The sequence below is a fragment of the Schistocerca gregaria genome, chromosome 2 (assembly GCF_023897955.1).
Source record: "Schistocerca gregaria isolate iqSchGreg1 chromosome 2, iqSchGreg1.2, whole genome shotgun sequence".
NCBI lineage: Eukaryota > Metazoa > Arthropoda > Insecta > Orthoptera > Acrididae > Schistocerca > Schistocerca gregaria.
In genome coordinates this window covers 143937145-143961875 of record NC_064921.1, presented here as the reverse complement: position 1 = coordinate 143961875, position 24731 = coordinate 143937145, and the positions used below count along the sequence as shown (strand labels likewise).

Sequence of the window (24731 nt, the reverse complement as noted above, 5' to 3'; positions counted from 1 at the left end):
TGCTTCATTACATACCTGAAAAAGGATAAAAAGTTTGTGCCTGGTCAGTGAGTGAAAATTTCATATTTAGTTTTTTCCCCACAAAACTTGAAATCATTATAGGTGACAGATTTGTCACTTAGGAATTTTAAAGATTGTGTAAATAAGGGAAGGAGTTTCTACTGAAACTGTGCAGCATTGTAATGTCTTTTGTACTAATTGCCAATGTGTGGCCCATCAGCCTTGCAGTCTCAGTGGCTTTTCTGTACATTCTGATGGAAACGTAGGCAAAAATTAATAAATACCATCAAAATACATCATATCATGCATCGACTTTATCACCCACATGTTTAAATATCAGGTAACGATACATAGTAATATTAAGCATAATGGTAGCTAAAATACTGAATAGTTGTTTAACATTTTGCTTGAAAGTAACTTACAGTATAACTGTTATAACTGTTATAACGTGTAAAACTAATTTAGATGATAATGTTGCTTCACTAATGTAAGTAATATTATCAGATGGTGATTATGTCCTCCATCATGATGATGATGATGATGATGCTGTTTTGGTCCTGTAACATCATCTTTCAAGACATGTAGCAATTTCTGTTTGAGAAATTTGTTAAAATTCAGTTGATCACCATTCACAATTTATGTCATTGATCCTCAGGATGGTGTTGGTTGTTTTGGTGCCATATGAGGTCCAGTGCTGTATTAGGTTTGTGTTGTTATTTTTTTGTGCAGTCTGCACCAATTATAAGCAACATCCTCCATAATCTGCAGGCTATTTATAATTAAACTTAAGCTGCTTGAGAGGGTTACCATGAAAAGCAAGTGATTGTAGGGCAAATAAACTTTGTGGAAACATTTGTAAGGACATTCACAAGCGAAATAATAAATACACCACAGAAAGAAACACATTTTAATTTCCACAAGAGAGGGTAACAGCAATTTTATAACAGTGGACCATGGAACATTCAGCTGTTGCAATGCAGCTCGTGCACAGCTTGAAGACTGCATATTACGACCAAAATTGTCATTCCAACAGCAATTTCGTCAACACCTATAGCATACTTTTCCAGTTACTGTAATTCGAAATGTTTACATATAAATACCACTGTACATATTCTTAAGATAGGTGCATGACTTACAACAAACACTGCCGTTCTGGCAATAGATGGACCATTTGGGTACGACCGACTACTATGTCGTTCATCAGCCAGTGGCATTATGTACAGGGCTATTACAAATGGTTGAAGCGATTTCATAAATTCACTGTAGCTCCATTCATTGACATATGGTCAAGACACACTACAGATACGTAGAAAAACTCATAAAGTTTTGTTCGGCTGAAGCCGCACTTCAGGTTTCTGCCGCCAGAACGCTCGAGAGCGTAGTGAGACAGAATGGCGACAGGAGCCGAGAAAGCGTATTTCGTGCTTGAAATGCACTCACATCAGTCAGTCATAAGAGTGCAACGACACTTCAGGACAAAGTTCAACAAAGATCCACCAACTGCTAACTCCATTCAGCAATGGTATGCGCAGTTTAAAGCTTCTGGATGCCTCTGTAAGGGGAAATCAACGGGTCGGCCTGCAGTGAGCGAAGAAACTGTTGAATGTGTGCGGGCAAGTTTCACGCTCTCCCAACTTAACCCCATGTGATTTCTTTCTGTGGGGTTATGTGAAAGATTCAGTGTTTAAACCTCCTCTACCAAGAAACGTGCCAGAACTGCGATCTCGCATCAATGATGCTTTTGAACCCATTGATGGGGACATGCTGCACCGAGTGTGGGAGAAACCTGATTATCGGCTTGACGTCTGCCGAATCACTAAAGGGGCACATATCGAACATTTGTGAATGCCTAAAAAAACTTGTTGAGTTTTTGTATGTGTGTGCAAAGCATTGTGAAAATATCTCAAATAATAAAGTTATTGTAGAGCTGTGAAATTGCTTCAGTCATTTGTAATAACCCTGTAGATGCATTATGGAGGGGTGGGGGTCTGTGGACCGCACTCCCGGCCGATTTCAGGTTAGCAAATCTGGTGCTGCTACTACTTACTCACACAGTTCCTCTGTTGGCATCATGAGGCTTAGCACAGCTCATTACAACCCTCCCACCCAGGAAAAATCCCTGGTAGTACTTGGAATTGAACCCGGGTTAACACATGGGAGTCACGCGTTCCTGACTGCTCAGCTGTGGAGGTGGACTGCATGACTCATACTTATAAATTTACCATCAGTTTGAGTCACAACACATTTGAATACAAAATTTTTTGGTATGTGAGCAGATATTTCAGAGCACTATAGTGTTTTCAGAGTAAAAGTGAAATGTATTTGCTGCTGCGTTAGTGCATTTACTTGTTGCAAAAATGATAGGTTCTCTATAAAGTTAACATTATGTAATTACTAGCAACAAAGGAAATAATTGGACATATACAGTAGCAAGCTTTACCTCTGTGGGGGCTAACCATTTGTTTAAAACTTGCAAATAATTTTTGCTTGCATATTGTATGGATATTGATGCTCTTTCACAATTCTGACGTACTGAAAACTTCATAAGTGTATTGGAGTGTTGTGGTGCTATTGTTAATATGCCTGATTACTTCAACAGTTGTTGACACAGTGTTGCCTCCTTTGGCAAGTCACAAGTTGAGACACTTTAAATACGAGGTAGCTCTTAATATATTAAATGTGCAATTCTTATTAACATTTGTCAGTTTTTGTTCTCATACCAAAACAAACTACAAATACCATATTTGAAACTTAAGATATTCAAAACTCAACATTGTTTACCTTGTACATTGGGGCTGGGGCTTTGACTTATACTTTTTGTCTGATGTAGCAGCCTTTAGAAGTTTCTTATCATGTAGAACATGCTGATAGAAATCTGAGCAGCTCATGTTATAGTTTATTTAAACGAGTAGTTCCCTTTCCATAGATTTCATTAGAAATTTGTTTTGCTCATCAATCCTCAAGTTTTTCATCGGGGAAAACACTTGTTCTACATGTGCATTGCTCACAAGAACAGAAAACCCGAAGGTAACTATCTTAGTAAGTTTGGGGCTTCAGCTTTAGTAAAGAAATGAAGCAAACTTAACTATCTTAAGTAAGTTTGGGACTTCAGTTATACTAAATAAATGAAGCTAATTTTTGTCTGTTGGTAAATCTGAAGTTTTAAGTGACACTCCTCAGTGCTGTGAATTCATTGTATAGTTCATCACAATATACTTTTATACAGTGGTCATTTATGGTTTGTGTAAGACAAAGGTCATCTCATTGTTCATGCTCACAACAGCTTGAAAGGGGAGGTTTTGAAATTACACCACTTAGTCTAGGCGTGTCTGACAATTAGCAGTATCTGTCTTAAGCTTTACCTGGTCAATTTGCTCAGTCTTTAAATTTTGATTCACGCTAAAATAAAATCTTTTAATCTAGATTCAAGGTTTTTCTTCAAGAATCCTGAAATTTTGTAAAGATCTGCAGGTTCTGTTTTTTGATATAATAAAACTAATTATGTAGGAACTGCATATAAAAAAAGGAATTGTTGATATAATAAAACTAATTTAATTATGTAGGAACTGCATATAAAAAAAGGAAATGACCATTCATTTTCTTCATCCGTGCCTTTTATGAAAGTCCACATTATGGTGTTGGCCTCTTCCTCCCCATGATAGAGTAAGTATGATTGAGTAGCCTTCCAGTGTCTTAGTAAATGCTCAAGATCTTGTGACAAGGACAACCACTGCACATGAATGTACTATAAAATGGTTGAATTTCTTTTTCCAACGAAGTCACACATCTTTTTGAGTTAATGAGTATTCTTACTAGAAGATGGGAACTTGTTGCAGGCTTTCAATACTAGACAAACAATGACCGATTTGAACATTTTGAATGTTGTTTTGCCCATATGATGAATAACATGATAGTAACAATTAGATTTAATTATATTTCTGTTTAAAGTGTTTAAGTTTTGAAAAACTGAGTGATGTTTTCCAGAGTTCATTGCAGCACTGTCTGCACCAAAACTTGATACATTAGAAACTTTGAAGGTGTGTTCATCTGAAATGAACTTAATGTTTCTGAAAATAGCATCAGCTGTTTCAGTACTACCTTTACAGAAGTGTAGTAACTTCTCCTTCAACGCAGACACCTCAGGAAAATATTTTATCAGCACAGAAAAGCATTTAATGTTGCCTTTAGTTGTAGGAATCTGTAACAACAGAGAGAAGTGTGCCATCTTTTAAGTAATTTTTAGTGATCAGCCAGAACATTATGATCACTTACCTAATACCTGGTATGTTCACCTTTGGCATGGATAACAGTGGCGACACCTCCTGGCATGGGAGCAATGAGGCCTTCATAGGTTGCTGGAGGGAGTTGGCACTGCAATCACTAATTCCCTTAACTTTGGGGAGAGGGCGATGAGCTCCAACATGATGTTCAATCACATGCCAGATGTGTTTGATCAGGTTCAGATCTTATGAGTTGTGTGGCCAGCACATCAATTGGAACTTGCCACTGTGTTCCTCTAACCACTCATCACACTCCTGCCCTTGTGACTTGGTGCATTATCTTGTTGAAAAGTGTCACTGCCATCAGGAAACATGATCAAAAGGAAGGGATGTAGGTGGTCTGCAACCAGTTTATGATACTCCTTGGCCATCATGGTTCCTTGTATGAGCTCCACTGGGCTCATGGATGCCCATGTGACTGTTCCCTAGAGCGTAATGGAGCTGCTGCCAGCTTGTCTCCATCCCACAGTACAGGTGTAAAGGAGCTGTTTCCCTATAAGACAGTGGATTTATGCCCTCCCGTCAGCAACCAACATCCAGTGCTGATGGTCATGTGCTCATTTCAGTCATAACTACATGCACTCCATGTGTGTCTGACAAGCAGTCATTCCTTGCCAGGTGGCGATGATTTTGCCTGGAAGGGTTTATGTTGATAGTAAGTGTGTGGTCATAATGTTCTGGCTGATAAGAGTGAGAGTCTTACCGAATGTGGAGCCAACAAATTTTATGCCAGTATCTCAGATTTTGAATGCTCACAATGAAGTTTATGACATAGCTTAGTCTTTGAGAATTGTAGCTCCTAGCTTACTACCACAGTCAGTATAAAAATAACTATGATTATGCGCAAGTCCATGATACTCAAGTGACAGTTTCGCTGCTGAGACTCAATTGTCAATAGAACACTGTTTCACACTAAAAAAAAAATTGCAATCTGTATACTTCTGGAAGTTGATGCAAGACAAAATTCCTGTTTCTCTCTTGATAAATGCTTTTCTTGACCCCAGTATCATGACTTTTTATTAAAAGGAAGCAGGATGCACTGTACACTTCGCTTATCCCCTCATCATAACTACTTTAGTTAGCCAACTTGTGAACTGTTTATCTGCTAACCATTTATTATGGATAGAATACATTCTTTTCAGTTTTTTCTTTTAGGGTTTCAGTCTGACTGTCATAATTGCCAACATTACACTCACTGCCACAGCTGTTTATACTTCCAGTTAATGGACTCAGCAATTTAAATATGAATTGGACTTCAGAAAAACCTAAAATCACTGTAATATTCATAATGGGTTGCTCTTATGGAGCAGTGAAAATATGAAACATGTCAATAAACCTTCGCTCAGTCACTCCATAAATACAACTGCCTTTCACTGCTAATCATTATGAAAATGAAATAATTGGCCCTTTTTTAACACATTGTTTTGTTGATCTCTTGACTTTGGCTAACAAGAATGAAATGATAAATGTAAGAACATGAAATTAAAAATTATGCAATATGATACAAGAAACTAAAACTGTAAAAGAAAACCAAACAAGAAGGGATGTAAGAGTGTCCTGTCATACTCGTGTAGGGACACGGTTTTCTGCAAATCAATTACATTTTGTATTATGTGAACTTGTACACAAAGTAAGCTAATGTTTTGACTCTGTTATTGCCAAAGTCAGCAATCACAAGTGTAGGAAAGATGGGGGCATGCTGTTTACAGAAAACCATTCAATAATTACAGTAAAAAATTCATTTATTATTCCATTCATCAAGCATTGTTTTGATGCTGGCATAGGCAGCAAAGAAAACTTTTTCTGCATTATCAGTATAAGACTGAAGTCATTTAATAACACAAGTATGAAAGTGGATCTAGTATGAATCCTGTGGCACATCAGTAGTGAATTATCCTCACTCAGAACCTCACTTTTCCAAGTCTTCAAATAACTACCCTCTCACTTCCCTCCAGTACTGAATTGGTGATGCCTTAATGTCCGAGAATGAATCCTATCAACCATTCCCTTTCTTAGTCAAGGCAGACTGCTAAATTAAAGACATTAAGTTTTCTCTCATGTGTAGTTGGCAAGGAAACTGATTCTATTGATCAGAGGCTCTGAGATTTAAAAGCACTCGGGCAGAGGCTGAAACTGCTATGAGCGTAACTCTGCCCAGGCACAGCAATGTTTGTGTCTGACTAAATTTTCCAGGCTCTTGCGGAATAAGTACATTGTGGGTTTGGTTGTTGGAGGCCCTTCTGCAGTGTGCAAGTTTCTGAGAAATCAGTTTTCCGGCCTTGATAAAAGAATTCTGGGAGTAATAAACAGAGGAAACTTGAAGCAAAGGCTTAAGACCATGGGGCATGTGTAGCTATTTCTGCATCCTCATCTGGCTATGTAGACTGTGCTTTAGAAATCAACTGCTGCTGTTACTTATATTTTGGGGCAAGAAACTGCAAAACTTCAGTTGATACTCAACATGATAGCTTAATAGCAAAGCTTGTTCAAATAGTTAATTTAAGGTTTACCGTGGAAATTCAGGTCTTTGCACCAATGTGTTCACGTTCCAGTGAGCAGAAAGAACATACCTGTGAAGGATTACAGAAACTGAAAAAAAGACAGCAAATCTGCCTTAACAGATGACAGTGGGTGATCTAATTTGAAAGTAGGAGAAATACTAATAAATTGATTCTTCAGTGGAATATTAGGTTGGACAGGTCTTATGTTAACAGAATTTACCATAAAGAAAATGTTTGTCCTTAACACATTATTCCCATAGAAAATAGACCTGCTAAGGACCCAGTGAAGCTAAGAACGTAATTAAATTTTTTAAACAAAGAAATAATACAAGATGCAACATTCCTGAAGTATTTTTTAATTGAAGGTGATAGAATTTAAGCTTCAGAGTAAAAAATGTGTAGAAATCTAGAAAGAAATAAAGAATCTCATCAGAGAAGAAAATGGAAAATGCAGGTTATGAGCAATTACACAAGAATAGTGAGGTATAGCTGATCATATTAAACAGCAAGTTCAGCTTCTTAGAAAAATGAAGATAGTATAAACAGAGACAAAATTGGTAGTTCTTTTAATGAAGTTTCCAAGCCGATACTGGAGGGTGCACTGTTTTGTGAACCTTCCTGGCAGATTAAAACTACTCTGGATTGGGACTCAAACCAGGAACCTTGCTTTTACGGACAGTGCTCTTAGTGATGTAGTATCAAGGCATGACTCACAACCTTTCACAAGTAAACTTTTACCAGTACTGCTGTCCAACCTTCCAAACTTCATAGAAGCTTCTACACACCTTTCTGTGGTATCCTTCCTGGGAGAAGGAATGTTGTGGAGAATTGTGTGGAAAAGCTTTAGGTGGAAGGCAAGAGAGAGTAATTGATAGAAATGAAACTTTGAGCTGGTTCATTAGTCATATCTAGATAGCTTTATCAGTAAGAGCATTGCCAGCAGAAGTTGAAATTCCAAGGTTGAATCTGATCAGGCTCATAGTTTTAATCCGCCAGGAGGTTTAATTGATGAAGTTATTAATGTAAAAAGCAAAATATGCTGTGTACACACAGAAGGCAAAAGGAAAGAAACAAAAATCTCAACCTGATTACTATTAAAGAGAGAGTGAAGGTTCAAGAAAATGACAACAAGAATATGACGAAATGTTCTGAGTTAAACCAATTATCTGAAATTGTCTTCTGGTGAATATCAGAAGAAACGATGACAGTTTTGTTGCTTCTATAGCACTGCAAGATACAAGGACATTAGCTGATAAGTATCTTATTACGTTAAGTATTTTATATGTAACTTATTAAGCATGGTTGACTTCAAAGCTGAAAAGCCTTCATCCTCGGGCATGCAACATGGTAATAGATGTTTTACACACCCACAAATGTATTGTGTTTTGGTAAGGCAGCATCTGTCCATTATCTGGTATGGCTACACTGAAAATGACAAGTTTGACTAAAATATGGAGTTGATTAATCAAAAGGCGAGGTACTGCTATTCAAGTTTTAAAAAAAGCTGCCTGGAGTGATGGTTTTCCATGAGAAATGGTTCATTGCAGAAGAAGAATACAAAAGGATATTGTAAAATTATTTACAGAATTTACTTAGATGAAGACTTGTTGAGAACCTGAATGGTGCTGTAAGGGTTTTGCTTCTGCAGTTGGATGATTCATTTAAAACTATAGACCTGTTGGCCCTCTCTGTGATATAAAGATATTCATTAAACTTATCGTTTGTCCCCAAAGGAAACACTTTGGATTTTAATTGCATGAACGAACAAGCTTACAGTAGAATTAATTCAGTCGTAACAAACCATTTCAATGATACATCTATGCTCAGCAAATCACTGTGAAGAGAGTGCACCCCATTGTACCAGTTATTGGGGTTTCTTTCTGTTCCACTCATGTATGGAGCATGGAAAGAATGACTAACTGAATGCCTTTGTGCAAGCAATAATTATTCTAATCTTATCCTCACGATATGTGAGGGATACATAGGGGCTGTAGTGTATTCCTGGAGTCATCATTTAAAGCCGGTTCTTGAAACTTTTTAAATACGCTTTCTTGGGATAGTTTACACCTGTCTTCAAGAGTCTGAAGATTCATAAGGTAAAATCATTTTGAATGACAATGTCTATGCACATACTTGAATGGAAGCTGCAGCACTGATGTGCAATATACTAACTTCAGTATTCTGACATAGGTGAATTAATGCTTTGTTTCCCATGTTCTATTAGTACATATCATCTTTTGGTATTTCTGTGACACTCCCCCATGGATCAAACAAACCCGTGACCATTCGTGCTGCCCTTCTCTGTATATGTTCAGTATCCTGTTAGTCCTACTTGGTACATGTTTCACACACTTCAGCAATGTTCTAAAACCAATCACATGAGTGATTTGTAAGCAATCGCCTTTGTGGACTATGTTCTACCAATAAACTGAAGTCTACCACCTGCTTTATCCGTGACTACACCTATGTGATCACTCCATTTCATATCCCTACAAAGTCTTACACTCAGGTATTTGTATGAGTTGGCCAATTACAACAGTGACTCATTATATTATAGTCATAGGATACTACTTTTTTCGTTTTGTCAAGTGCACAGTTTTACATTTCTGAACATTTCAAACAAGTTGCCAATATTTGCCCCAGTTTGAAATCTTACCAAGATCTGACTGAACATTTATCCAGCTTCTTTCAGACATCACTTCACCATAGTTAACTGCACCATCTGCAAAAAGTCTGAGCTTATTGTTAATATTGTCCAAAATGTCTTTAATATTTTTGAAAATATAATTGAATAAATGAAAGAATCTACTCACCAAGTGGCGACAACGTGTACAAAAGTTCAGTAAATTTGTGAGCTTTAGGAGTGAGTGGCTCCTTCTCCTGGCAGAAGGATTGAAGGCAAGTAAGAAGTGTGAAAGAAAAGGACTGGCACAATTTCAAAAATGGGGAGAATTACGGAAAAGTCATCCCATGCCCTTGGTCAGGGAGACTTAATGGATGGGATAAGAAGTCTGTTCTTCTCATCACTTCCGATAAGTCTCTCCTGACCTTGTAGTCAGGGAACTTTTCTGTTATTCACTGTTTTTGGAACCTCGTCGATCCTTATATTCCTTCGTCCCTCTTACTTCTCCTTCACCCATTCTACCAGAAGATGGAGCCACTGGCTCTAAAAGCATGCACACTTCTTGAACGTTTGTATGTGTTTGCTCCTGCTGCAACTTGGTGAGTAAATTTTTTATCCAGCCAATTACATTATAACAAACCATTTACAACTTATGAATTACATTTTAGAATGTATCAGTGGGTATGTATTACGTCTTGGTATTGGATTCTTAAATGTGGAGAAAGCTTTTGGGTTGGTTCCAGTAAAATCTGTACTAGTAGAACATGAGAAACAAAGCATTAATCCACCCATGTCAGTATACTAAAGTTACTATATTGCACATTAGTGCTGTAGCTTTCATTAAAGTATGTGCATAGACATTGTGTCATTCAAATTGATTTTACCTTATGAATTTCCAATTTTTTGTGTCTTTAGTTGCTTTTCATTTTATTTATGTCTTTCTCAGTTGTTTAAAATAGTTGTACTTGGTAATTGTAATGCTCAAATGCTTGTATGAACAAGTGGACGGTAAATGTACATTGCTGTGGTCATCTCATGTACAGAATTTCCTCAAGTATTCTGGAAATGTTGTCAATAGTTCAGTTAGTCAGAAGGTACTGTCTGCAGATTTTAATGTCACAGGTAGTTAGCATTACTCTAGCAATGCTCCAGCTGTAGTACTTACATAAAAGGAGTGACTTTTCTGAAGTTATGTTTCAATAAGATTACAATTCATAAAGCAGTGAAGGTGGTAGCATTTTTTATTTATTTATTTGCTCCGGATGCCCTGTTATTTGTTTCTCATGTTTCTGAGAATGTAAATGCTTTCATTATCAGTGTTAGATCTGCTCTGTGGTGCTCTTACCTCTGTGAAAGTTGAGCTGATTGTCATCTAACAGATCCTGAGCTTTTTTGCCATTCTTCTCTTTATTATTATTGTCACAACTGGATGCACAAGCCATTAAGCTGATTTTGTGATATTTCTCACATTTGTCTGCCCTTGCTGTCTTCAGAATTGTGTTGTTGTTATGTTTCCAAGAGTCTGACAGTAATAGCATTAGAAGGTAGTGAAGTAGAAGTAAAGCTAATATAGCTTAACCACAGGAAAGTAACCAAACAACATGTTGTAAGAAATTATATCCTGCGTGAAGGTAGTACTTAACATTTTTAAATTTTGAGTATCAAGTTAGAAACAACCCAGAGGCTTTCTTATGTTCATGGATTGACTGACAGACAGTAGGAAAATATACATCTTTTCATCTGGTCAACATTTCATTGAAGGAATGTAAGCTACATTTGAATCAATTGGTTCATGACATATTTCCATGTCTCCTTCGGCCTGTTGTAAAGTTTTCTAAGGAAAGGGAAAAGTAATTAATGGAATTTTAAAAATATGTTATCTTTCCATATTATAGCTCTAAAGATGTAATTTCACCTTGGAAACATCGTTTTTTGGCTGCCAAACCTGCCTTGTTGGATTCCTTCAGTCTGTTGTGTAGTTTATCTATTGAGAACCCTTCGCTAACACAGAATTTTTGCATTTACAAGATATTCCACATATTGGAAAGTCTATGAGAGGAACATGTATTTTGTGTATGGAGATACTAAAGGTATTGTTGAGATACATTTTTCAGCTTGGTTGTATGCTCCATGGTTTACTCTAATAAATTTTTTCACAAATTTCGCCAATCAGTTTGTAAATCCGTCCGTCTTTTGTCAGTATTTGCTTCTCATTTTGGGGTAGTTTTTTTTACATTACCATTCAAGAAAATCTGCCCCTTATGGTGATGAAAATTCTAAACAAAGTATTCTGTTGTTGAGGGAAAAAAACACTGCAAAAAAAAAAAAAAAAAATCACGCATTGCGGAATGAGGCTGTGTCTGACTAATTATGCTATCCAGGGATGTCTTGTTGACTGACTTAAAACTTGAACTGCTACATTCAAACTTCACCTAGGACAGGGATTTGCATTGTTGACCTGATGTGATAAACAGTGTGAACTTGTAACATACAGACGTACCGTCTGTTGGCTATTGTCTTGTGATCTTTGGCTGATTGTTGTTTAATAATTTTTCTGGGGGTTCACCAGCACAAATGGCTGGCATTCACCCTCTATTACTGGTGGCAGACTGTAACATAAATCAATGAAATATACAATTTACACTCTAAACACAGGAAGAGAGAGAGAAGTCTCAGGAAAGGAGGCTACTGTAGAAGTTATTCTTGCATTTAACATGCACAAATTCATTAAATTGGTAAAAAAATTTAGTAAGTGCTTGGAAAGAGATAAATAATAAATGTCGTGGCAACAGAAATGTATTCCATTACACGTATTAGTGTGTGATTACATAGCAGGTTCTTCTGTTTACTTTAATATACAGGAGCAAAAGAGACAATGCAGATAGAGAAGTGGAAAAAAATATTTCTTTGGTCAAACAGTGATGATCATGTCATCAGTTTCAGTAAAACCCAAGTTAAGACTAATGCTCGTTATTGCCAAAGTTCAGAATGTTTGAGCAGTTTCAAAAGAAAGAAAAGAAGACCAGAGTAAACAGTGTTTAGATGTTCCCCTTGAACACAATTTCTATTGCATTGTTAAGCCAAATGAAAAGCAACAGAGACTCATGTATGTCACTAACCATTTACTGTCTGTGGACATAGCATCAATCTGTTAGTAGAAGCTAAGGGTTAGGGCTTTTGACACTCCCACCCCCTCCTTCTGTTGGTTGTGTCTTTTTATTTGTTGCAAGTGACGATAGAATTATTGCATATAAAGCAAGAGTACATATTTACCAAGATTTTATGACATACAGACTGTTGGGCTTTCAAGTGGTAATTCACCTATCTAATTTAAAGATTATGTAACAACTTTGGTCTGAATTTATATCATCTGTTGCTCTGCTATATTAGTTGGTTCTGGGGATTTTATAAACGTAGATATTCCATAAAGATGGTGTGTGATATAGCATTTAGAGTGTTATTAAATGCTTTATTGCAAGAGTTTTTCCTCAAGATTCTTGCGTCTCCTGTTTCATGACATGAGAAAGCTTTTATTACATTCTTCACGTAGCATTGACTGTATGTATAGTAGTGAACGCTATAGAACGCACCCTTCCAATGTGGTACCATCCACTCACTTCCTTTTTCTGTTGTCATTTCCTCTTCCTTCACTTTTCTCTTTTTTTTTTTTGTTGTGAACATCTGTCCCCCTCCCCCCACTCTTATTCCTTGTGTTTGCTTTGTCATTACAGTGACTATTTGCAACTTGTACAAACTTTAGCATTGTTGTTCTTTCTTGAGGTTGGAATATCTTGCCTACATTTGATACCTAATTCAGTAGACTACTGGTCATTTCTCAGCAGTCCCAGAGTTTTGTAAAGGGTAAAATCATTTTTCCACCTTCTTTGTTTATAGCTGTAGCAAAAAAATGCCTTTTTTGTATAATTTTGTTAAAATACCTGCTTGGAAAGTTTATTTTTCTGTAATGTCCCCAAGTCACTTAGGCAAATGCAAGAACAGTTGCTTTGAAAAGGAGACGATTGATTTCCTTCCTCTGTTCAAAGTTGTGCTTCTTCAGTAATAATCTCATTGTCACTCACATATTATACCCTAACTTCTTTTTTTTATCTGTAATTCTATTGAAAGTTTGGCATCAGCCCTTTACTTAATGTAAAAAAGCATTTTGGAAACATTATAGGCCATTTATTTTCTTTTGTTTCTTAAGTTACATTTCAAAAGCAAACTGGCACTTCTTATGCCTGCAAAGAAGACTCCAAAGGAAATGGTTATTTTTCACAGTAAAATGAAACAGATTTTAATTAGAAACAAAAGCAGTTTCATTTCCAGATATAAAACATTGTCTTTTAAAAAAACAGCAGTCAGTAGTAATTCGGCAGCATAATATATATTTCTTTTTTATCAGACATGTAGATTATGCGATGAAATGGATGTTTGATTTTTATTGTTTTTATATTTGCAAAACATTATACATATACATGTATATGTACATGGAAGGATAATGAAAAAAAAAGTGCAGTTCTTTAATTGCAGTTTTCTGTAATTTATGATATATGTACTCTTTGCTTTGCATATGGTGTGTTACATTATTGTTTTTTAAAGTGGATGAGTGTGCTTCTCTAAGTGACTTAGCACTGATATCGCATTGTGTAAAAATTGAAAATTCCTGGGCACCTGTGTCAATGCCTTCTGTCTCACATTTAAATAGAGCAACTGTCATTTTCCAAATAATTTGTGAGAGTTTTTTTGTGTGTCATTCTTATGCTTGTAGGATACAAGGAGGAAATACAGGAAATGTACTGGATATATGTATAACATTCAGCCTGCTCCCTCCTCTTAGATTTCCTCTAAGCACCAGTTCCAAAACAGCTGTTACGCTCTTGAGATTCTTTTTATCCATGCTTAGCATGTTGGCAGGCATGAGCCAATGATTTAACTGGAATGTAAAAATGGTAGAGATGCAGCTGTTGCAGTATCTGGGGTTTTGTGTGGCCTAATGTCATGTCATGAGATGTGGTTCCTGATTTTCGTGCTTTTTTTTGCCCTGCCATCAGTGAACTTTCATCCTTTTGGCATCTACTTTCAAATGCTTCTTCCATTTTCTCCTCATAAGTGAACCTGTCTCCATAAAAAGTTGTCTTTCTGGTGCGTGTTTTCTGACTGTGGCTTATTATATTACAGGAGAGTCAACCTACCTGTGATCCCTGTGCCCAATTCCTTCTTCGCTGGAGCGGTGCTTGGCCACTAACACGAGCTGTGGGGTGTGCATGGGATCCTTCTCCAGAAAGCAAGCTGTACAGCAATAGTCCTTATGGCACTTCTGCTTTTTTTGTTATTTTCTTTACTTTCTCCTTCATATAACATGTAGAAAGTTGTAAAAAGCATTATATGTTCACTTTGACTGTGTTTGTACTTTTTTTATCTTTTTCGCTTAAATAATACAGTAGCGTACAACTGATGTCAGTTTCGTGTTTGAAGTTGTGCTTCCAAGTGTGAATTTTGATATTAGCTTTCATTGTTTTAAGATTCTGTAACAGCAGTCCCTGCAGGGTTTTGTGTGCTAAATATTTATGCGAAATGTCCATTGCCTTGTAGTTATATTGAGTTTCAGTGGTCACAGCTGACATTCTGAAATCACATCTTATTTTCATTTGTCCTGTTTGATGTTTGGTGTTGAATATTTTGTGTGAAATTTTGAACATGTGTGTGTGTGTGTGTGTGTGTGTGTGTGTTAAATGTATGGTAGTACGTAATATGTATAGAATTACATAGGGATGTATGTCATGCATTAGGATGGCAAAGCAACGATAAGATGCCTAACAATAGCTAATAGCTGTGTGGCATATTTTTTAAATGATTGTGTAGTGCAATTATCAGTATTAATTGGCGTATTGAATGGCATTGATATAATGTGTAACCATAAACGGTTTTTTGCTATGCAGCATGTTCATTTCAAGTGATGTAGTTATATCATCAGGTCCTCTTTATGTATTGTGCCTTCTTGCATTTTTTATTTCATATTCCACACAGGTTGTAGTGTCCCTTTTAACAGAGACATGTAAGATTACCTGTTCATTATTTATGCACTTTTGTCTGATTATTTCTCTTGAATTCCAGTATATGGATCTGTGATAGTTTCTGAATCCTTACAGTTTTAAGAACAAATGAATCATCTCATGAAATTATGTGCGTGATTGTGGATTAGAGTGAGCATGATCTCTTTGGTATATCATTTAATTTATAATTTATTGCAGTAAATGAAACTGTGATAATTAAGGTGTACATACTTATTGCATTGATACTAAAAGGCAACTAATTTGGTTATGTTAATTATTATGTTGTAGTGGAGAATATGGAGTGATACAAAGCACAGAAGTACAGGGGAATACTCAGATGAGGAGAGTGTAATTAGAGGATATAAAAAGGGTATATGAAGAAAAGAGAAATAGGGAGCCACTGAAATAATAGAGCTATAAGGTTTATGCCAAATGGTTAACAAAGACCTGAAATATGTATTAATGAGGGAGATGAAATCTGAGTTCACTGTTAACATAATAATTCTGTGTTGTGCAACATGTTAAGCATCAGGTTGTCATGAAAGAGGACTGTTCAGTCTTTCAGTTGAAGCCTATGCTGAAAATATGTTGGATTATATCCATATCCATGGATTATATCCATAAGTTACATAGAGCTTGAATCACCATGAATATTTCACCATTATTTTATTCTATGTTACATTTGTTTTATTTATGTTAGACCTTAACCATCAATTCTCTTCTTGTAGCACATCCTAATTTTCTTTGATCCTTGATCTTTGTCTTAATTTCCTGTTGAATTTGTCTTTCTCTTTTCCCTCTTTTTTTATAAATCACTTTCCTCTATCTGGCTTCTTTTTCTCTCTATTTTCACACAAATCTTCATGTAATGATGTGCTACACACATGGATTGTCACCCATCATCTGTATTCACACTCTGTCCCCATACATTGCACATTTCATCACCATCATGCATTTATTACCATCCTGGTTGCTTTCCAAGTCAGATACCTATACGAAGTGTGATAACGAGTTAAGAGTTAAGTTTGCATTAATACAAGTTCATATATTTGTCTTACTAGGCTGGAAACCTGTATCAACACTTTCACAACCTCAACAAATTATATTGAAAATTATTTTGCTGTATTGATAAATAATTCTAAAAAAATCATGATGAGACCTACAGAGCATGGGAAAAAGCGATCTTGCCGGCCTACCCATGGATGATCGTTATGTTACAGGATTTGTTTTTAATGGTTCTGTGTTTCTGAAGACTGCAGATACTTAAAGAAAAAGAGCAGTCAAAGTAACATAATTCACTTTCTTAGTCAGTTACATCACCTTGTTTACTGCTGGGAATAGAGTATTAATTTTAATAGCTAAAAAAATCACAGTGCCCAGTTTTCTTCTTCTTCTTCTTCTTCTCCTCCTCCTCCTTCCATTTCACTTTTGAAGGCAATGAAAATTTGTGATATGCGTAAGGGAGCCTTTAAAACTGGCACAGGAATGAGAGCTTTAGGAGAGTGATCTACCCATAGAATCCGCTCATTATTTTCTGCTCTCATGGGAGTAAACAGAGTAGTTTTAATACATCCATATGTTTCATTTCTATACTATTAGAATCTGTTTTTAATCACAAACAACCTTCTGATTGGTCAGTAAGCAGTATGGTCTGACTCTCCCTGCTCTACGTAGCTTTAGATTGTAAATATTGGTAGGAATAAATAACACAATCCATCATCCAAGTTTGTTGATTGCCATGAAGAGCATTAGATTTTGGCCTTTAATCCTCTGGACTTTGGCTTGATGTGACATATCCTTTTCTCTACATCTGCTGTGACTTTCGTACATACCATTTTTCTAATAAGCTCATAAACAGCTCTGAAGAACTGAGTCTTACCATCAAATGTTTCTTTATTTTTGTGGAGATTTTTGACACTGCCAAGTCTTATGACAAATCATTAGAATGGTTTGCTTTTTGTTTCTTAATTTGTCTTAACAGTTATTATAAACTAGCCCTAACTTTGCATGCGTAGCGCAAAGTATTTATGGCTGAAGGATTTGTGTGATGCTGCAGTAATAAATTGTGTAAACAAACCTGAATCAGTCTGTTGAATAATAAAAGCCGAACTAAAATTTGTACAGTAGTTCCTGAGATTAGTTTTCACAATACGAACAAAAAAAATGTCGTGGGGGCTTTAAATTATAACATGTGTAGATAATGACATAAGTGAGGTACAGTTTCTTGAATTAATGGGAGAGTCTGAAAATAGCATTTACACAAAATGATTCACTGCAGTCTCATTAGTTATGATTCTTGGAATTTGTGACTCCATGCACTTTGATAGAAATCATTTATTTATTAAATCTTCTTTATTAAATTTTCCATTACAATATGTGCACTATATTTACCTTATGTTGAACAGGGTTAGACAAAAGTGCTGTTTTGTTTATACAGTCAGGGATATTGATATTGGTGCAGTAAAATCTTTTCATGTTACTAACAACACAATCTCCAGGGTAACCATAACATTGTGGGAAGCATTATTGTCTCCTCAGGTCTTCTGGAATATATGGGAGGAGGGCTATTGCACTAACACATTGCAAAAATTTTCACAAGCACATTAATATCAATGTCAGTCATTAAGAGTGATTGAATTCAAGTTTGATAGTAATTTCCATGGTGCCTGACTATTGATTTTACATGCTATAGTGACATAAATTGTATCTTCATATTTCAATCATTTTTTTAAAAATGTGTCCAAAAATACTTATTTCAATGTAGTGTGCGATTGTTGTTGTTGAGTTTTACCTTTTTTTTCTACATCTCCGTAACCTTTGTAAACAGTATATTCACTAATTGTTATATTCAGTAGTAAGAGTATTCTTTGTCATACCTGCTATGAAATGAATATTAAGGCACTTTTTTGTTCAATTTTTTATAGTTTCTCACTAAGGAAGTTACAGGAGTTATTCTGTTTTGTGCTGTTAACATTGTGTGGATTTTGTTGACTTACCTTCTGCTGTATATCTTACTGTTGCTCCATTATGTCTTGGCTAGCAGGTGGCGCATCTAATATCACATGCTCATAAGAGTTTGGAGGAACTTGCACATGCTGATGGATGATGGCAGAAATATCTTCAAGCCATAGTGGATCAGCAGTAGGAGCTGCATCACGTCTTCATGATTCTTTTACAAACAGTTTTTGCTGAGCAGTGGTTTTCTTTGTCCGAAAATTAAAACATGGTGTACCTTTAGCAATATCCCAAGTTATGTAATTTATGTGTTGCAATATAATATGTTCTTATTTATTATATATGTGTGAAAATGCATTATCGGTATAGTATATGTAGTCTTGTGTGTGCTCCCATTTTTGTTTTCATTTCTCCATTTAGCATGTTTCTGCTGTTGGCACAGATACATTCAGTTGGGTTAGATTCATTACTTTTGAATGTAAAATTTGTGCTATTTGTAGTTGACTGCATGTGATAAAGGTTCCTGAAAATGTGTTGCAATAACAATCACACTGAACATATATACATGGTACAATAACTAAATACATTGTAATCCTTTTTATATATTCATCACATACATATTGGAAGAAGCATTTAACAGTAATAGTAATTTCATTGAAATGTGTATATTTTGTTGTTATGCATAAATGTTTTGTAAATATACAAACATGGTTGATGTTAGCAATTCCAGTTTAGTTATAGAAATCAGTGTTTTGTTTTTGTTTGGTAAGACGCTAGGTGAAGTATGTTCCTCGTTTCCCAAGAAGCACTAGAATGCTAGAAAATTATATTATCTTACAGCTGTTGAAATATGTTTGATTGTTATGTCAGTGGAGTTGGAAAAGAAATATATTATTTTTTTAAGATGGAACTAATGAAAATCTCCACTTGGTCAAAAAATATAATTGTGGTCACAAAACATTTGCATAGTACTTTTTTTTTAAAAGGAGCTTGTTTCATATACATTGAGGCTTCCATTATTTTTTTAATTACAAATATTTATTTATTTATAGTATACAACTTCTCTCGCTTGTTTTTCACATTCATAATTTCTTTAAACTTTCAAAGTTGATGTGAACAAAATATGAACGTTAAAGATACTTAATTTGAAACAAGAGGTTGATATCTGTAAAAAAAAGTTAAGACAGATATATTTTTGCTTATTTCTATAAATAGTTGAGAACTGAGATTTTCATAGAGAATTTCCAATATGATTGTTAAGACTCTGATAAAAAATTTTGCCTATAGTTGTCTGGTTTGATCCTTCAATCTGTCTTACATCTTTTGGTTGGTGTAATAGAATTATGATTCGTAAAAGCTGGAGGAATTTATGAACATGAAAACTTTATTTAATTTCCCATATGTTTGGTTTAAACACATGAGTTCCTTTTCTAAATATAATTTTTAGCTAATTTATCAGCAGAACAACTCAGATTTTACTACCAGATTATATAATAAGGTTATATTGATCATATTTATTATTTGATACAGCTTCTGGATATGTTTTTTGTCATTTTGTTTCTTTCTCATTTACTCACTCTCAAGCCTTTTGTATCTGACATGTGCCTGTTATTTGACATAAACAAAGTTATTTTTGTCATACATGCTCAAGAGTATGTCCCAGGAACAACATGCACAAGTTTTTCAAATTTTATACTACTGTTATCCACCATATGTTACTCACTTGCTGCAGTTTTTTTAATTTTGATATTCATTACTTGTCTCTCTTTCTTCCATTTCATGTAGGACTGTAGTGTTATTATATAAGAAATTACTAAATATGCCATCACAGCATCCATTACATGTAGCAATTCCACTTCACTTGAAACTGCAGTATTGTTATACTTAAATTTTCTTTTCCTCGCCATTTGTGCTAGACACCTTACATTTAGGCTGAGTACATTTGTTGTGTGATTGAGGTAGATGTTACAGAACAAGAAATGAAAGAAAGAAAGGCAGTTCCTCATTAAATTGTGTTTTGTTTCAGTTACATGAGTGACTGTTGAATAATTTCTATATCCTGCAAACCATAAAGTCACAGTCGCACTGCCATTCATCTGCAGGGAATGGAAGAGCTTTCTTCTTGACAGATACAGAAGCTTGCAGTTGTGCACAAAAAAACTTCTGTAAATGTCTTTGTCAAACTGACCGTTCCAAATTTTGTCTAGGGCATATTAAACTCTGAGGATGTATCACAATGTGTTTGGATTGGGAGATACAGAACTTTTGTATTCTGTTGTTGATGAAAACTGTGTTTCTACAGTCTGATACTTACTTGTGTATCATTTTCAGAGCTAATATTCTACAAGGCTTGTGTATTGTGTCTAGGTTTATATGTTCAACAATAGATTAACTAAAAGCTCTACATGTCTGCGAGAAATTAAATTTGTGGGGCAGAGGTTTCCTAGTGAGAGATGGAGTACAAGACTCATTTAAAGACTGTAACAAGCCATTGTATCCAAGCAGTTTCCTGGGATATGAAAATTGCAATATCATCTTGTTTTCTGTACACCTTCTCTCTCTCTCTCTCTGTCTCTCTCTCTCTCTCTCTCTCTCTCTCTCTCTCTCTCTCTCTCTCTCTCTCTCTCTCTCTCCACACTTGCACACTTGCATATCGAGGAAGTTCACATTCAGTTGTCTCGAACTGCGGCTGTTGTACCTGGTACTTACAGTGGTTGAGCGAAGGATAAGGTGACTGTATAGTTTGCTTCTTTGTCACTGTTTGACTCCTCCTTGTGACTGGCTACTCGTGAAACGAGTGACAGTTGAAGAATCAGACTCAGTTAACATTGCTTTTATTTTGATAAAATGTTTAAATGAAAGCAATACCAAAAAGTCATAATGGAACATCCAACTTAAATTGTTATGGAAACCTCATCTAACCTCAGTGTGCCAGGAAAGAAGAGAGCGGCCTGTTGATTTTGGTACCATAGTGGTAAAACCTATATTTTTCCATGCCAGGTTACTCATTCTTATTGACAGTTACAGTTAGATTTCTTTTATTCTTTTTATCCCAACTCCTCTTACACCTTCTTATTATCAGAAGTTAAAGTATAGTTGATTTGGAAAACTGTGTTGTATTATGCCCTACAGCTATTTTGATTTACCCTACCCTTAAACATAAAATTTGAGAAGTCCTGTCATATGCGAAATAATCTTCCATTGTCCACATTAATTTTATATTTTAATTTCCAACAGAATGTATATAAATTAAAGTAGGAATATCTGTTGGGGGGGAAATATGACACTGAAACTGGAAATAATGTGAAAGATTCCTGTGCCAAAATGGAACCCCCTTGTCCCTCCCAGCTATAAATAAAGTTCATTGTGTCTTTTGTGATGGAAAGTTGACTGCTACTTGCCTCATTGTGTAGGTGTGAATTTATTTGATCCTGAATTACATTGCCATAGAACTATATATAAGTTTTTTGTGTGATTGATATAAAAGATTAAGAAATCTATGATGGAACAACTGCTAGCTCAGTGCTCTGATCGTATTTCCAAGAACAGAACTGCTTCTTTGTTGCAAACAGTACTTTGCTGTACTTATGAATGATGTTTGCAGTAATTTCAAAGTGCAGAAGTTTAAGGAATGCCCTTCTTACTTTCATAACAACTCAGTTGTTCTAGTTGTTCCACAGTTGTTTGTAGTATTCTATTATGAAAGAAATTATTAACGTCCTCTTCACGGAACAGTTCCTTAATGGGTTCTGCTATATTGCTTTTTTGAGTGAGTTTCTAATTAATGTTAACCAAACTACACAAAAGTAATCAACATTAAAGGCAATGAATATATTTAACTCAGACTTGCAATGTCCAATTGTTGTTCCATGTCATCATAGAAAATCGAATCTCAATCACTGATATACTTTCATAGTAATTTACTCAAAAATATATATTTACGTATTGACTCTTCATTGTGTGCAAAATTTAAAAGATGCATTACTTTGACAAAATGATGTAAATGTACTTTAACAGGACTGATTATATCTTTTTTGTGTTGTGTTTGTTTATGACTACAGTATAGTATTGTATTGCTGTGCTTTGTGTCAATGAAGAGAAGAAGTGTGCCTTGATTGTAATGTAGTGTTCAACCTAGAAAGTACAAAGCTGTTAACTTGATCTCAATGCTAGGAAATAGAGTAGATGTTAATGCTAATTACAATAGATAACTTCTTGATGTATGTACTGTTTTGTGATGTTGCCATTATGCAACTGTTGAGGTGCAAACTTGCCTGCATATATTTGTTTTTCTTTTTTTTTTCTCTCTCTGAGAAATGATTGATTGTACTTGAGTCTTAAATAGTTCTGACTTTAGTAACTAATTTTTCTCCTATAAATTGTTTCACTTGTGCCAAAATTTTACTATTCATTTTTAATACTGCTATTAAAGATTTGTGAATATGACAGTTTCTACTGAATGTTTGTCAGTGTTTGTCCTTTGCTTCAATTTTTTTATTTACTGTTTTTTAACTATCTATTAGATTGTTGTACTTAAACCCTTGTCAGAATGCAAGGCATATTTGATTACCATACTCACTGAAATATTCATTGTATCAGTGATGTGCCATTCCATATTGTTGATCAGCTTATTTAAAAAGTTATTAACTTGCAACATTTGGTGACTGAAAAATTGTGAATAGAAATTTATTTCAGTATTTGCCTTGTCTGCCTTAAAATCAGAAAACAGTGATAAAATAAAAGAGTTACAAAAAATTACACTGTCTAGTTTCTAATACATTTTTTTCTTTCCTCCGAAGACACCATTTGCTTGGTATGTTTTTCTCATCATAGTCAGGTTTACCATTCCTAGGAAAACAATACTGTGTGTGTTGAGTGCCCAATTGCAAAAAACGAAAGAAAGGGAAGCAGGAATGGTTTTGTAAATCCTTGGCTGGTGCCACTAACAGTATATGAATAACTTTGTGGCTTCCAAATACTTTGGAATTTTTGTGCATTATGTAATTTATAAAACTAAGACCCAATAAAGAGAACTGAAGAATTTCAATATCCACATGTCTTTACAACAAAAGAATCTATTTTTTTTTTTGGGAATAGATGAGATGACTCGCTGAAAGGCAGAATTGCTGAATCGTCGATAGGTACACAAACAAAAGGTACAGTGATTGGCTAGCTTTTGGAATACACTTCCTTTTTCAAGCTTGTAGAGAGAGGAAAAAAAAAAAAAAAAAAAACACACACACACACACATACACACACACACACACACACACACACACACACACACACACACACACACACACACACACACACACGTCTCCCTACGTTGTGCTCAGTTGACTGCCAGCTATTTTCCTGGTCCACAGTGAGGCAGTTAGAGAGGCCAGGTGGCAGACAGCTGAACATGTGATGCCATAGAGTAGGACATGAGATAACAGCACACGTGTAGCTGATACAGGGGACAAATTGGCCGGGGCTAGAGGGGGCAGGGTATGGTGCACGCGTGCCTCCCACCTTCCACCCATACTCTCACATTATTTGGTGGAAGTTGGGGGTGGGGGCAATGCATTACCTAAATTTTAGGCCAGGAAGGCTATGGTAGCGAAGGATGTGCTGTAAGGGTAGGTCCCATATGCGAGGGTCAGAATGCTGTTGGTGGTGCGGAGGATCCAGATGGCAACGGTTGTGAAGTAGCCATTGAAATCTCCCATGTTGTGCTCTGCTGCATGTTGTGCCATTGGGTGATCCACCTTGCTTTTGGCAACAGTTTGGCAGTGGCCATTCATTCTAGGTGACAGCTGACTGGTTGTCATAAGATGTAAAATTCCGTGCAATGGTTGCAGCAGGGCTGGTATGTAAAATGGCTATTTTCACAGGTGTCTTGGAGTCTGCTGGGGTACGATAAGCCTGTGAAGGGACTGGAATAGGTGATGCTGGTTGGGTGGATTTTTGCAGGTCTTGCATCTGGGTGTTGTACGGTGCTATGGTCTCTGTGACATGGTAATGGTGTAGGAAGTGACTATGGTATAGGGACTGACTAGGATGATGTGGAGGTTTGGTGGGTGGCGGAACACCACTTTCAGAGTGGTTAGGAGTATCTTGGGTAGGATTTCTCTCATTTCAGGTCATGATGATACATAATCAAAACCCAGTCGGGTATGAGAAACAGGTGTGTGAGGATATGGCACAGATGATCTGTTTGTGAATTAGGTCTGGAGGATATTGCCTGTCTCCAAAGGCCTTTGTGGGGCCTTCTGCATACTGGGCAAGGAAGTTCTCATCATTGCAGGTGCATCTACCACAGGTGGCCAGGCTGTAT

General features: G+C 35.9%; 1 protein-coding gene across 8 annotated transcripts in view; it reads left to right on the top strand.

Moving 5' to 3' along the window:
• Positions 1-24731, top strand: part of LOC126336552 (phosphatidylinositol 3,4,5-trisphosphate 3-phosphatase and dual-specificity protein phosphatase PTEN-like) — a 177760-nt gene that overhangs the window by 97673 nt on the left and 55356 nt on the right. For 2 of the 8 annotated variants that reach the window (XM_050000393.1, XM_050000400.1), the window contains one exon: positions 14583-23170. The exons of 2 other annotated variants lie outside the window; for them this stretch is intronic. In XM_050000393.1, the coding sequence (XP_049856350.1) occupies positions 14583-14602 (20 nt within the window). In that variant the 3' untranslated portion in view covers positions 14603-23170. Of the gene's footprint in view, positions 1-14582; positions 23171-24731 lie in introns of those variants that run through there. 4 more of the 8 variants (XM_050000398.1, XM_050000391.1, XM_050000392.1 and 1 more) reach the window with 2 other exon arrangements.